A 14,402-nucleotide genomic window follows, 5' to 3' on the forward strand; every position below is an offset into this window, starting at 1 on the left:
AGCATTGGTTAGGGGTGGCCGAATAGTAGGTTTATGCACAACTGCAAGCATCTGGAGGATCCTACACCTTGAGGTTTTCGGGACTCCCGAGGCACCAGCAGCTTCAAATACCTGTTTGCTGCTTTGCAATGGCATTTTTGCAGCTGCTCTCTTAATCCGATGAATTTGTCTGGAAGAAACCTTCCTCATTCTGCCTTTATCTGCACGAACCCTTCTGTGCTCTGAATCAGCCACAAATCTCTTCACTGTACGATGATCTCGCTTAAGTTTTCGTGAAATATCTAATGTTTTCATACCTTGTCCAAGACATTGCACTATTTGACGCTTTTCGGCAGCAGACAGATCCTTTTTCTTTCCCATATTGCTTGAAACCTGTGGCCTGCTTAATAATGTGGAACGTCCTTCTTAAGTAGTTTTCCTTTAATTGGGCTCACCTGGCAAACTACTTATCACAGGTGTCTGAGATTGATTTCAGTGATCCAAAGAGCACTGAGACACAATACCATCCATAAGTTTAATTGAACAATATAAAATTAAATGTTTACGACACTTAAATCCAATTTGCATAATAATTTGGAACGCAGTGTAAACACATAGGACCTATTTATGTATTTTATTAGGTTGTCACAATAATATAATTTTTAACTCATATTTTTATTTTAGTTTTCATGTTCATTTTTGTTTAATGTTTAGCAATTTTTATGCACTTTTGTCATTTTACCATTTTATTTATTTATGTATTTTAATGTTACTATAAAAGTTTGACTTATTTCCTTTTCATCTCTAGTTTTAGTTTTTATTCATGTTATTTCAGTTCATAGCTTAGGCTACTGAAATTTACTTACACCGTGTCTACAACGGACGCGACCGGCTCGGCGCGACACGACAAAAGTTATAAATAAGTAATAAAAGTAATTATAATCCATTATAATTTAAAATTTTGTCCACACTGGATGCTACTCAGCGTGACGCGACAAACCCATTAAGAACAAGCAGGTTGTCATGTTGCGTCGCGCCTGTAGCGTCCAGTGTAGACACGGTGTTAGCGTTAAGTTTTTCTAATTTTTAGGTTCATAGTTTGAGTTCAATTTACAGAAATGTTTTAAGAGTTTTTAGTTTTAATAAACTATAAGAACCCAGGTTTCTGTATCAAAAAGGTGTTGAAGCAGCAGCATAGATTTTTAAGTACAGTCTCTTTGGACACTATGAACAGATTAGACACAGAAGTACAACGGTCCCTTAACTCCGCTGGGTTGCACATGCTAAACCAATTGAACAGACTGAACCCTCTAAAAGTCATCGTTCAGTACAATTCCCACACTGCCCTTTGGTGCTCTTTTTATGGTGCATTCCTTAACACCTACCCACCCACGACGACCCCACAGACAGCATTTGTCAGTCAGTGGTCAATTATCTCTATGTGCGGGAGCGCTCTTATTGGCAGTGGAATGGCATTTTGTGCCGCAGCGGGTTGTAGCAGCTGGGCTGTGCATCTCAGTCCGTTGCCATGCTGTGCCCAAGCCTTGGCAGTGCACTAACATCATTCACACTCCAGTACGCCTTACAGAGCCCTGACAGACCTACTGATTCTCTCTCTCTTCCCCTCTCTCTCCCAACCAACCCCCCAGTGGTTGCGGTACTGCTGAGCTCTTTAAGGAAAGCAGTGCCGTGTGGTCCAGTCTGACAGTCATGTTGAAAATAAGAGCTGACGTTTATAGCAGAAATCTCAGCATGTGCGGCACAGTCCCCGTAGGGGGATTCATACATCTCTATGATGGTTTGATGCATTGGTTCAATTTACCATATCACGGTGGCTTTGATTAGTTTTGCACGTGTGTGTGTCTGTGGACGCTTTGAAATGTACATACGTGTGTCCTTGTGTGTAGCCATCCACGAGTGAACGTATTTCACCACAAAGGACTACCTAGACAAATTGTTTTTCTGGCGCGGTCCGATATGTCCACGCTCATTACAGGTGTGTTGGGCTCTTAGGTTGCTGTGTGTCGAGGGGCAAAGAAACGTCCTCCAAGACAGCAGAAATATTCTTGGCCTTTATTGAGCTGTGTGTCTGTGGAGAAGTCCTCCATTTACACCCTGGGGATGATGAACCAATCCTTTCTTGGCTTCCAATGCCTCCGACATGGCCGTCTTGGGAGCTTTGTGTGTGCGCGCATTTAGATTAACTGTCTAGACCGCAAAGCAACGGGAGCATTGATTGGTAAGTGTGACGATGGCTTGCATGGTGGGTGAAAAAATATGGCCGCGCATAAATCGTAAGTGTAGGTGGTATGACAAATGGAGTCGTATGTGTGTAAATTACTTCATATTTGCGGATGTGTGTGGTTAAGTGTCAGAAGCGGGAAAAGATAAGAGAGAAGAACATAGAGGGTAAATGGTCATTGAGACCCTGTTATATGTATGAGAGTATGAGTAGTTAATGGAAACGGTTATTTCTGGGCAGTAAAACACTGTGATTAAGGAGCAAGCTGGCCTCAATGGGTCACTTCCAGAGAAATGGGCTTCTTACACTTGTTCACACGCGCACACACATTTGTCTTTTGTAGAATAATTTTAGACTGGATGCCATTCTGGTGTACTTAGAGATTTTCAGCAGTCTTACATACTGTAGACATAGGTTTCTGTGTTCAGGTTGCATGACTGGAATCTGTGCATGCTAACAATGTAATTGTTGTTTGTATAAACATTGTTCCAGATTTCCCATCTAAAATTGAATCCATATGTTGCCATGGTTGCAGACAGAATTAGAGATATACGGAGAACAGAAAGATGTGTATTGATAGAGAACGGAAGCTGTTGTTTTTTCCATGGTGACTCTACTGCAGGTCCATCTATGTGGCCCCAATACAGGATCAGAAACATAAAAGAGGGCATCTGCGTAGTGCATTTAAAACTATTGTGACAACAAGTCACACGATTTGTGATTCAAATTTCATATGTCAAAAAGGGGTGTTTTTATGCTATGTTAAAATAGAGTACTGAGACTGGGAATTTTGCGTGTGCTGAGATTGTGAGAGTATTGTCTGCTTTATTTATTACATATCACTACCCTGCATGACAAATCTATAGACCTAGTGTTTAGCTGTGTGTGTGCGTGTGTGTGCGTGCGTGCGTGCGTGCGTGCGTGCGTGCGTGTGTGTGTGTGTGTGTGTGTGTGTGCGTGTGTGTGTGTGCGTGTGCGTGTGTGTGTGTGTGTGTGTGCGTGTGTGTGCGTGTGTGTGTGTGCATTGCAACAAGTGCATCTTGTTGTCTTATTTACTAGCAAATATAGCTTAATATTATAAAAAAGGATACAATTCCTTTAAACTAAAATTATCAAAGGTGGTGCTTGTTATTTTCACATAATTCTGAGGCAGACAGATCCCAGATGCAGACATGAGGATGTTCTTCAGGGAAGAACAAAAGCCCACGAGGGGCAGACTTGACTTGACTTGACTTGACTTGAAACTTTCACAAGGACCAAGGTATAACATTCCACAATAACAGACGAACAAGCACAAGGCTCAAACACGAGGGCAATAAAAAGGGCAGAAACTAAAGGGGATAACGAGGGCAGGCAGGTGAGGGGCATGAAACAATTGACAAGATGATTAACGAGGAGACGAGTGGGCGGGGTCAAGTGACAAGACAGGAGAGCACATGGCACACCAAAACAAACACATCCAGTACCATCACATTGAACACGGGGGCCCCCCAAGGATGCGTGCTTAGCCCCCGCCTCTACACCATGCTGACCCACGACTTCACACCGTCACACGACTCCAACCTCTTTATCAAGTTTGCCGATGACACGACTTTGGTGGGTCTCATTAGCAACAGAGATGAGACAAACTACAGGACCGAGGTGAGCCACCTGGCCAGGTGTTGCAGTGACAACAACTCTCTCTGAATGTGGAGAAGACGGAGGAGATTGTTGTTGACTTCAGGAGAGTACACACTCAGCATGCTCCACTGACCGTCAGTGGTGCGACTGTGGAGAGAGTGACCAGCACCAAGTTCCTGGGGGTGCACATCACTGAGGATCTCTCCTGGACTAACACCACATACCACGCACATGCCAAGAAAGCACAGCAGCGTCTCTACTTCCTTCGCAAACTGAGAAGAGCCCCAGCCCCCATCATGTGCACCTTCTACAGAGGCACCATCGAGAGCCTTCTGACTGTCTGCATCACTGTGTGGTATGGCGCCTGCAACGCGTCCTGCCGCAAGACCCTCCAACGCATAGTGAGAGCAGCTGAGAAGATCATTGGTGTCTCTCTGCCGCCCCTCCCGGACATTTATTGAACCCGTCTCACCCGCAAAGCCCTCTGCATTGCAGGTGATCCCACCCACCCAACACACAGCTTCTTCAGGCTGCTGCCATCAGGGAGGAGACTGCAGAGTCTCCAGGCCAGGACCAGCAGACTAGAGGAGAGCTTCATCCACCAGGCAGTCAGGAAGCTAAACTCCCTCCCGAACCTGCCCCCCTCCCCTCTCTTGCCCCATGCACCACTGAACTCTGACCTCATCCGAAGGTCCATCCACTCATCACTCCCCCCCCCACAACATACACTGTCCCGCACTAGTCACTTTGTGCAGTCAACCTCATTCATCGTTGGTCTGCCCCTCTTCAACTACCTCTTCTGACCGGTTAATCAAAGCCTGCTCTCTTTGTCACTTTAAACAGACTAATAAGCTCTTTGCACTACCTTACATCTGCACTGTTGTATATTTCACTGGTTTGCACTCTATCTGCCATTACCTATCTTCTTTTTCTTTTTAAAAAAATATCCCTACTTGTAATCGCTGTATTTGACATGTATAATCTGTATTTATCTATATTTTTTAACTATTTTTTTTTATTCTGTGCAGTGTTATTTGTATGCACCATGTGTCTGAGAGTAATGCAATTTCAATCCTCTATATGCATGTAATGTACATGTGGCAGAATTGACAATAAAGCAGACTTTGACTTATTTGACTAACCAATAACTGTCTATGTCTTGTGTCTAAAAAAATAAATAATAATAATTTGTTCATTCTCTCCCTTGCTTACTCCAGCTTTAGTCCTCCTAGTAGCATGGCCTTGTAAACTAACGGTACTGTTTAGCGTGTTGACAAAATGTTTATATGCTCTCCTATTTGTAGGTCTTTTTGGATAAAAGCTTCTGCCAAATGATTAAATGTAAATGTTTTGTGCTTTTTTAATTGTTTAAAGCATAAACCTCCCTACATTTTGTTATCTACGTACGTCTAAAGCATAATACATAATACATAAACAATCTTCCAGTAGGTTAGGAAAATAATGTCATTTAGCATTTGTTTTTTCAGGTTTTGAGTCATATAACAAAGTAGTAAACAATAGAAACTTTATGGTTGTCAGATATTAGTGTAATGTGTTTATAGTTAAACGAACAAAACTTCTGTTTTTATTTACTCACCCTTGAGTTGTTCCAAATCTGTATAAATGTCTTTGTTCTGATGAACACAGAAATATATTTGGAAGATGCTTGTAACCAAACAGTTTTTGGACACCATTGACTACCATAGTAGGAACAATTACAATGGTAGTCAAAAGTGCCCCAGAACTGCTTGTTGTCCTACTTTCTTCAAAATATCTTCTTTTGTGTTCAACGGATCAAAGAAATCTATAAAGCAATTTTTTCTACTAAGGTAGTCAATGGTAGCCAAAAACTGTTTGGTTACAAGCTTTCCAAATATCCTTCTCTGTGTTCATCAGAGCAAAGGAATTTATACAGATTTGGAACAATTTGAAAGTGGGTAAATGAAAACAGAATTTTAGATTTTTGGTTGAACGGTCCCTTTAACGAACTCCATTCATACAGTCAGATAATTGCAATGGACATGCATCTACATGCAGTCCTACATTAAATGCAATAACATTGATCCTAAATGCCCAAAAAGTGTCCAAACCTGTATTTTCTCTGAAAACAAGTGTTAATATCTTAAACCATATTACAGTAATGCTTCTTCTAAATGTATCTAATAGTTTCATGTAAGATTTTAACTGGTAAACCAATAGTGTTTAGACTTAATAGTGATTACAAAATGAATTTTTGCAGAAGGTACTTGCTAACGCACTTTTATTTTGTCCGACCTCAAACACTTACTTTACACAAAAAACGCATGACTTCTGTTCTCCTCTTGTCTTGTGCCTAGAACATCTGGCATTACTCTTCCCACCCCGTATTATCAGCCTGAGGAGGATGACGAGCGGCCCTTCATCTGTTCGCTGCCCCAGGATAACGGCATCATGTCCTGCAGCGATGTGCCTGCTCGGCGAGAGGGCGGACGGGAATGCTGTCTGGATAAAGAAGATGCGCTGCACCGTCAGGCCCTGGGCCTCAGCGCGGAGCCGCTGGTTAATGGCAGTGCCTCCGCCATGGGGCTCTGTATCAACTGGAATCAGTACTACACCCGCTGTCACACTGGACACACAAACCCTCATAAAGATGCCATCAACTTCGACAACATTGGTTATGCCTGGATCGTCATATTTCAGGTATAGGTTGAAGTCAGGTGGCATCTTGTAGAAGATTTTCAATATTACCATGTATTTAATACTTTTCCTGTTTCTTTTTTCATTATTTCTATATACTTCTTTCTTATGTCGTTACTGTTTTTGTATCATTCTACCGTGTGTTTTCTATAAAGCTGCTTTGCAACAATGCAAAATTGTAAAAAGCGCTATATAAATTTATGGACTAAATATGGTCTGGTTTTCTGCAGGTGATCACTCTGGAGGGCTGGGTGGAGATCATGTACTACGTCATGGACGCTCATTCCTTCTACAACTTCATCTATTTTATATTCCTCATTATCGTAAGTCTTGTCTTTACAGACCTCAAAACTGAATGTAACTCCTACAGCTTTTTCTCAATCTGTTTCTATATGTTTATTTTTCTCTCTCTCTGTCCGTACGAACCATAAAACCTATGAGCTTCAAAGCTTTTTAAAATCTTTTTTAAGCCATCATTCACTATTTATTTGAACAAACTTTCCTTTTCTGTAGTTGTATTTAAAATGTTTGTATTCTGTGTTTTATATGATGCATGTAGTCTTAGAGAAGCATGAAGTTTAGTGACCTTTAACACTGGATGTTTGGTCTCTCTTGTAAGAACACAAAGGTCACCTCAGTCCCTAGGACACAATAATGTATCCTACATCACACCGCTCAAACTTTCATCTCACCTAAAAATGATTTACTTTGTCTCATCTGAAATAAACGCCTTGTGAAGTGGAAATCTGGACGCATATGTAATGTTTGGAGTACCATCTGTAAACTCAAACATAATCTGGTAGATTTAATGTAAGGCCATGAAACAGGAAATAGATTTTTAAGTGCATTTTCATTTTAATTAGCTTCACCATATGGTATGTTGGAACGAAAAGCATCGTTGTGATTTTGAAATAAGAACCAGTAATACTGTATGCAAAAAAAAGGTTTTATTTTGGTTGCATTACTGCAGTTGGACAGATAAGTTTACCGAATGTTTCCTACAGATGAGTCTGTTCTTTATTGACAGACCAGAGTGAATCTGTGGTAGTCTTGTTGATACCCTGAAGCTTTCATAGATGCAGATATTATAGCTAAAAAGCACATTTAAGAGTAGGCAGGGTCATGGAGATCAATTAGGCAATGAACAACATATACTGTAGCTGGACATACTAAAGTGAATTTCTCTTCGCGTTCTTGCTCCGCTCCGGCCCCTTTCTCTGAATGGTAGAAACAGCAGTGAACAAGACAGCCCCTGCAGTGAGATGTGCTTTGGATAACATCGCGATTAAAGTAGAGAGAGAACGGAGGGAAATGCCCCGAGGATAAGTCGGAAAAAGGATCTGAGGCTGAGCGACAGCAGGAGACTGAGGGAATGAAAGAGGAATAGAACAGATTTAGGAATGGAGACGCTGAGGTCCAAAAGTGGAGACGCCTGCTGATATTTGTTGTAGTCATTTTTGCTTTTCTTCATCTTTCCTGCGATCGAGCGTCTGTTAGACATCACACAGACATCTGACGGATCTGCTTCGACACACCGAAAGACATTTTAGACTACCAAATAGCAAGTGGAGGAAGATGTGTGTGTTTGTGTGGGTGTGTGCTGCTAATCCTGTATAGGTCATTGGAGTGCAAGCATTAGCATTTAATTAGAGCCCATCACACTTGCAGACCCCCGCTGTCGTCTCGGCAGTCTCGCGCACTTCCTGACTGAGACCCTGCCACCCAGACACATACACCCTGCTAAGCCATCATGTGATCCTTCCCAGCATGCACCAGCACACAGCTTGTACAGTGACTGCTAATGCGTTGACTGCTGGAATGCGACAGTGATGTCAGCCATAAAATATTAATTTAGGATTATTGTCCTGTTTATGCTGCCCTTGTGAAAATGTCACATTTATCAGTAAACTTTTTGTTTCTTTAACAGTTTGAAAGAAAAGCAGCCAGTGTGAGGTCTTGAATCCACCTGCATTATGCACCCCGAGTCCCTCTGGGAAAAAAATCCTAGAATCACTTACAATATTTAAAAAGCAAGCTATATTGACATCTTAAGTCAGTTCAAATTTGCTAAGCTTTAGTTATTTCAGTTATTTGTGGTTTCAAAGCACTGTGCCCCACGTCATTTAAGCTCTTTAAGGTAATAAGACGTACCTTTTCACTGTATGTGTGTCCCTGGGCACTTTTATTTACTTCCTTGACGCTCTGCTCTGTCTGTAACCAGGCAACAACACAGCCAGCCGCCGCTACCTGTAGAGAGTGGGCCATAGTGTGCCGACAGAGCCTACACCCCACCGATGTGCATCTATTCACTTGCATTCACTTCTATTGAACATCGGAGCAATTAATTCAGGCTCGGCTTCTCCGTGCCCGGTTTTTCCTCTTCAGCTGTTCGCTGATGGGCCGCTGTGAATGAGCCGAGTGAACGGAAATAATTAGATTAAATACATAGTCTCTGGCAACACAGGCAACAAAATATTAACAAATTCTGTTACATATTTGGCGTGCTGCACCGGTGTCGTGGGACGAGGTCGCGACTGCATTGTTTTCCACAGTCGTCTTATTACATGATTTACATATTTAGATATGGTATGTTGTCTTAGTAGGTGCAGGGAATATTTGTTCTGTCAAAATGAGCAGAATAATGAAATGTCAGGCTCTACTTATTGTTCATACTTCGGACAGGCAGTCTTAATGTCACCTTGCCTGCAGTCAGGCCCCTTCATTGAAATAACAGCATTAAATGAGAGTATAAATCATCACCTGTCATATTTGATCAAACTGTAACAGAGTTTAGGAATACTGACTAACCAGCATCTCTCTGACCTTTCTCACCCATCTTTCTTTCTTTCTTTCTTTCTTTCTTTCTTTCTTTCTTTCTTTCTTTCTTTCTTTCTTTCTTTCTTTCTTCATTCTTTCCTTCCTTCCTTCCTTCCTTCTTTCCATCCATCCATCCATCCATCCATCCACGTCCTCTTTCTTTCTTTCTTTCTTTCTTTCTTTCTTTCTTTCTTTCTTTCTTTCTTTCTTTCTTTCTTTCTTTCTTTCTTTCCATCCACTTCTTTCTTTCTTTCCCTCCCTCCCTCCCTCCCTCCTCCTCTTTCTTTCTTTCTTTCTTTCTTTCTGCAAACAAATAGTACTATTAATGGCAAATCACTCTTTCTTATCTAGGTCGGTCATCAATCTGTCTTTCTTTCTTTTTACTTTTTTTCTTTTATTTAAAATTATTTACACTGTTTATCTCGACAAGTGTTGTTATTTAGACTAATGTAAAATCCACTCTCCCTTTTTGTGGCTGGTTAGGACAAAAACTCTAAACGACATGGAAAAGATACCTTTTTTAATGTGTTGCGACGCTGCATGCCATCTGGTTAGACCATGGTGTTAAATCAAATTGTCATGTGGTATGATCCTATTTTGTGTTTAAATAACCAACACCACAAACAGAAGAGAGAAGCTTTCTGTTTGTCAAACGAATGAAAAGAATGTGGAGGAGCTGCCAAACAGATACAGGATTGCAGGGAAAGAAAGTGTCTCCCTGCATAAATCTGTGATAAGTCCAGGTGAGCGGAGCAGGTCCAGCTGTTGATTTGAAGTCCAGTCACACATCAGAGTCCAAATCAGAAGAGCAGATGTGAAGGCAGGGACACACCTGCACAGATGCCCTACATCCTCCCCCACACACATCCGTCCAGTACTTTTCTCCACCTCTTCTATCTGCTTCACGACTCATCTATCCTCTCTGATCCCCACTTCACATGTGGCTTTATTTTTATTAAGACCTGAGGTCTGCCCATGTGTGTTCTCTCTTTTCTGATGAGTCTGGAACCGGCTTGCCCTCAATGGTTAAAATGATTGGCTCCCGGTTCTAATCCATTTCACATTGGCAGAGGGATCTAGTTTTTCTCGGTGAGGACTATAGATATTTGGAGGTTTTGCTCCTTTGAAACAGCCTGATAATTATAGCATATCAAAGCCAGAGAGGTATGGGCGCATACACAACAGAACAGGCTCTTGTTTGGGCGTCTGCTGACTTCTTCAAGCATAGGGTCCGTTTATAGCAGCTCATCTAGACAGCTATGGTCGGCGCTCATGCCAAACACTGCGGCGGAGACTGCATCAGAGGATTTTGCTATCATGCTGGATATTTAAAGCGGATTGAATTTTATACTCACAGTAATAAGCTGGGAACAGAATGTAACGCACTTTATGTGGTCTGTGTATAATGTTTACTTCTCAAATAAGTTCTTATTTTTAGTTCTTATTTAACGTTTTAATATTTGTGTTTTTGAAGTATTTAAATATGTCTTGTCTTGTGTTGTCTGTTCAGCATAGTGCTGTGTTGTCTTATGTAATACCATTGTCCTGATGTGGCTGGAATGACAATAAAGCTTCTCTGTAATGGCAGCAAAATGTATATGTGAAGTTTTTAAAGATCTCTTTCTCCCTCTCCCTGGGACAAATTTGCAGAGGAGGGTTACGACACTTATGCATGAATATCTCAGAGTAAAAACCTGCTTTTCACCAAGCGCCTGCAATCCAGTTTAGCCAAGCGCAAAATGTGCTGAAAAAGCACTGCACCATTATTGTTTCAATGAGGTCATTATCATTCTGTTCTGCGCAAACACACCACCTTTCTATGCAAATTAGACTCACAAAATTGAGCCCTGTTTGCCTGGCACAATTAACACTGCACTATTACCGCCTGTGGAGTTTTGTTAAAAAATATATGGTTGTGTACATTTCTGGTGATCAAGGCAGCTGTAATTTATCAAATGGTGATCAAACGATTGAGATGCGCATAAAACCGGGCATTTTTGTGCATGTTTGTGCTGTTACTTAATTTCTGTAATTGTATTAGTAAATCAGGCGCCAAATCGACACAGAAAAACAAATGTGCAGACAAATGACACTATCAATATGCACGATTCACTGTTATTTTCTCCTTTTCTAGATTGGGTCTTTCTTCATGATCAATCTGTGCCTGGTCGTCATTGCTACGCAGTTTTCTGAGACCAAACAGCGTGAACACCAGCTAATGCAGGAGCAGCGTGCTCGCTGCCTGTCCTCCAGCACGCTGGCGTCGCTCGCAGAGCCCGGAGACTGCTATGAGGAGCTCTTCCAACTGGTCTGCCACATCCTACGCAAGGCCCGACGCCGCTCAGCCGCCCTTTACTACACGCTCCGTGGCAAAGCCCCTCCCCCTGGGGGAGGAAGGGGGCGTGGTAGGGGAGGACCGGAGTCGGTTGGGGGAGGAGCTAATGTGAACGGAGGAGAAAGACACCATTGCCACTCAGCTCAGAGTGAGTGGGGGGAACAGAGAGAGCGGGACATGAGTCCGGAAAATAGCAGTGTGCCATGAAAATACTTTGGCCATATAGCGAGTTATCAAAACAAAAAGCAGGCTGAAATAAAACCACGAGCAAATTCATAGGTGTTTGCTTTTACAGCCCAATGACATTTTGATTCCAAGCGCATGGCAGTTGTCCAAAAAAAGGACTGGCGAACGTTTTATTGTATTATTTGAAAATGTCAAACACATTTGTTGAGTTTTGATCTCCTCTTTTGTCTTGTAGTGGCTGACTGTATTCACGAAAGCAAGTTGGACCACAGCTCCCAAACTCTCGAGAACGCCGTTTCCCTCTCCGTCACTCCAAACCCAGAGGAATGCTCGCAGTGTGCCGCTGCCCTGTCGATCAAAGAGGGATCGGGGTCGCTGGACCACTCGGCCAATGGGGAGGAAGGAGGGAGCGACACGGATGAGAACCCCTTGGATGAGAGGGGGGATGAGGAAGACACAGAGGAAATGCAAAAGAGCAAACGCACCTGTTTGGTGAAATGTAAAGACCTTTGGGATGAAATGAGAGTAAAGCTTTGGGGTATCGTGGAGAGCAAGTACTTCAACAGAGGGATTATGATCGCCATCCTTATCAATACAATCAGCATGGGCATCGAGCACCACAACCAGGTAATTGCACCCACGTTACAGTTGGTTCATATAATGAATCGGCTCTAAAGACTTGTTCAACCTCATCATGTCAGATATTACTGTAATGGCCGATTCTTTCTGGGGCGCTGATCGTCTTCACAGGGCCTGCCATTCAAACTAATGAGAGCATGTGGAAAGGCCTTTGGAGTCTTGTTCATTTTTTTTTTGCCATGAAAGTGCACTTAATTATCCTTTGAAGATGTAGATATCTCATATACACTGCGCACTGCTTCCCTCCCTCTCCCTCTCTCTCTCTCCCTCTCTCATCCGCCCCCTCATGTCTTCGCTGCCTCGCCTGCACTGGGGCCTGTTTTCTCTTCTCTGTGGGCACTAAAAATAACAACAAGCACAAAGAGTCACCACCGGCTTTCATTACACAGCATTTTTAACTCGCTCAACATTCAGACTCGGAGACATCTTGTAAATACGGCCCACACAAGCACGCAGAGAAGTCCCTGTACATACAAACAGCATCTGTGCAACTAGTCCTTTTCTCTAGTCCTTTTGTGACGGGATGGAGGGAAGAGTTTGTGTTCTGATCGTTCTGATGTGAAACAATCTTTTGTCATGACTCTCTTATGAAATCATTCTGATTCGGTATGTTATAGCTTGACTACCAAACATGTGTGGGTGTTGGGTGTGTTTTTGTGCTCGCACACAAATGCAGAACAAATAAGTGCCAATGTGCTCGATCCCACAATTGTGTAAAAAACTGCAAGTTTGCAGTCTGAGTCTGCAGGTATGGACCATCCTGCTTTTCAATTAATTCTCTATGGGAGGTGAGTGAGTGGCAGGTGCGTGCAGGGGATTGTGGGATTGACAGCAGAGCTAGTCATTTGAGAATCCATAAGTTGAAAAGAGCTGAACTTTATGGAAGTAGCGAAAAAATGTGAGGTGAAAAGGAGGACGTTTGTCATGAATGTTTTAAAATCTGTGGATAGTGAGTTGATGGGGCTTCAGTGCTTAAAGGTCCAGTGTATGAAATTTAGCGGCATCTAGTGGTGAGTTTGCGAATTGCAACCACACGGCTCACTCCACCCCTCCCCCTACCTTTCGAAGCACTACAGCGGCTGACACAGAACTGAGATGTCGTCATGTTTTCGCTTCTTTCCTGAAGGAGATAATGTATTTATGAAACGCACACAGAAACAACATGGTGAATTCCATGTAAGAGGACCCACAGTGTATGTAGATAGAAACAGCTTATTCTAAGATGATAAAAACCTAACGCTTCATTTACGTAAGCTCTTTATACACCTCTGAAGACATAGTTATGTATATTATATTGCATTTCTGTGATCCCTGGGATCAAACCCATGACCTTTGAGTTGTTAAAGCAACGCTCTACCAATTGAGCTTCTGAAACACAGCAGTGAATAAAGACCAGCTGACAGCGTAGTCTGGAGGAAGATGAAGAGAAAAGAAGTTATAAAAATGGAACGGGGGAGATGAAGCCATGGGTGTTTTTTCACCGGATTGTTTTGAGATTATTACTCCCGATTGCTGTGTCAATATTCAATTTCTCTAAATGGCATCTCCCTCGAGCTGCCAGCGGTTTGGTTTTCATTCACCCTTCAGTTGTGTTTTCTCGGGCTTAACTCGTCAATGGAAACATATTGATCTTAGGAAGGGTTTGGATAGTCTGCAAGGGAACAAAAGGGCACGATGAAGGAAGTGTTTTCGAATCAGATCTCTCTCTTCTGGAATTCTGCTTTCTTGCTCTCGTGCACAAACACACAGTGTTATCGGTTGAGATAAGGTGGCGGATTTACGTGATGTCAGATCACATCAAAGCTCGGACAAGGCTTCACATTCTGATCAGGGTGGTATGTTGATTTCCTCCTGAGCTCAGTGGATCATGCCTTAAGAGGATTCAGGTGCTGGGTTCAAAAGTGACGG

At 42.4% G+C, this 14,402-nt stretch overlaps 1 protein-coding gene across 2 annotated transcripts in view; it reads left to right on the forward strand.

Annotated features, from left to right (window-relative positions):
* The window catches only part of cacna1ia (calcium voltage-gated channel subunit alpha1 Ia), a 166,523-nt gene that overhangs the window by 98,394 nt on the left and 53,727 nt on the right, over positions 1-14,402 (forward strand). For both annotated transcript variants that reach the window (XM_057346063.1, XM_057346064.1), the window contains 4 exons: positions 6,178-6,520; positions 6,748-6,840; positions 11,469-11,817; positions 12,091-12,482. In XM_057346063.1, coding sequence (XP_057202046.1) covers positions 6,178-6,520; positions 6,748-6,840; positions 11,469-11,817; positions 12,091-12,482 — 1,177 coding nt within the window. The remainder of the gene's footprint in view (positions 1-6,177; positions 6,521-6,747; positions 6,841-11,468; positions 11,818-12,090; positions 12,483-14,402) is intronic.

Source organism: Triplophysa rosa, linkage group LG11, assembly GCF_024868665.1.
Source record: "Triplophysa rosa linkage group LG11, Trosa_1v2, whole genome shotgun sequence".
NCBI classification, from domain to species: domain Eukaryota; kingdom Metazoa; phylum Chordata; class Actinopteri; order Cypriniformes; family Nemacheilidae; genus Triplophysa; species Triplophysa rosa.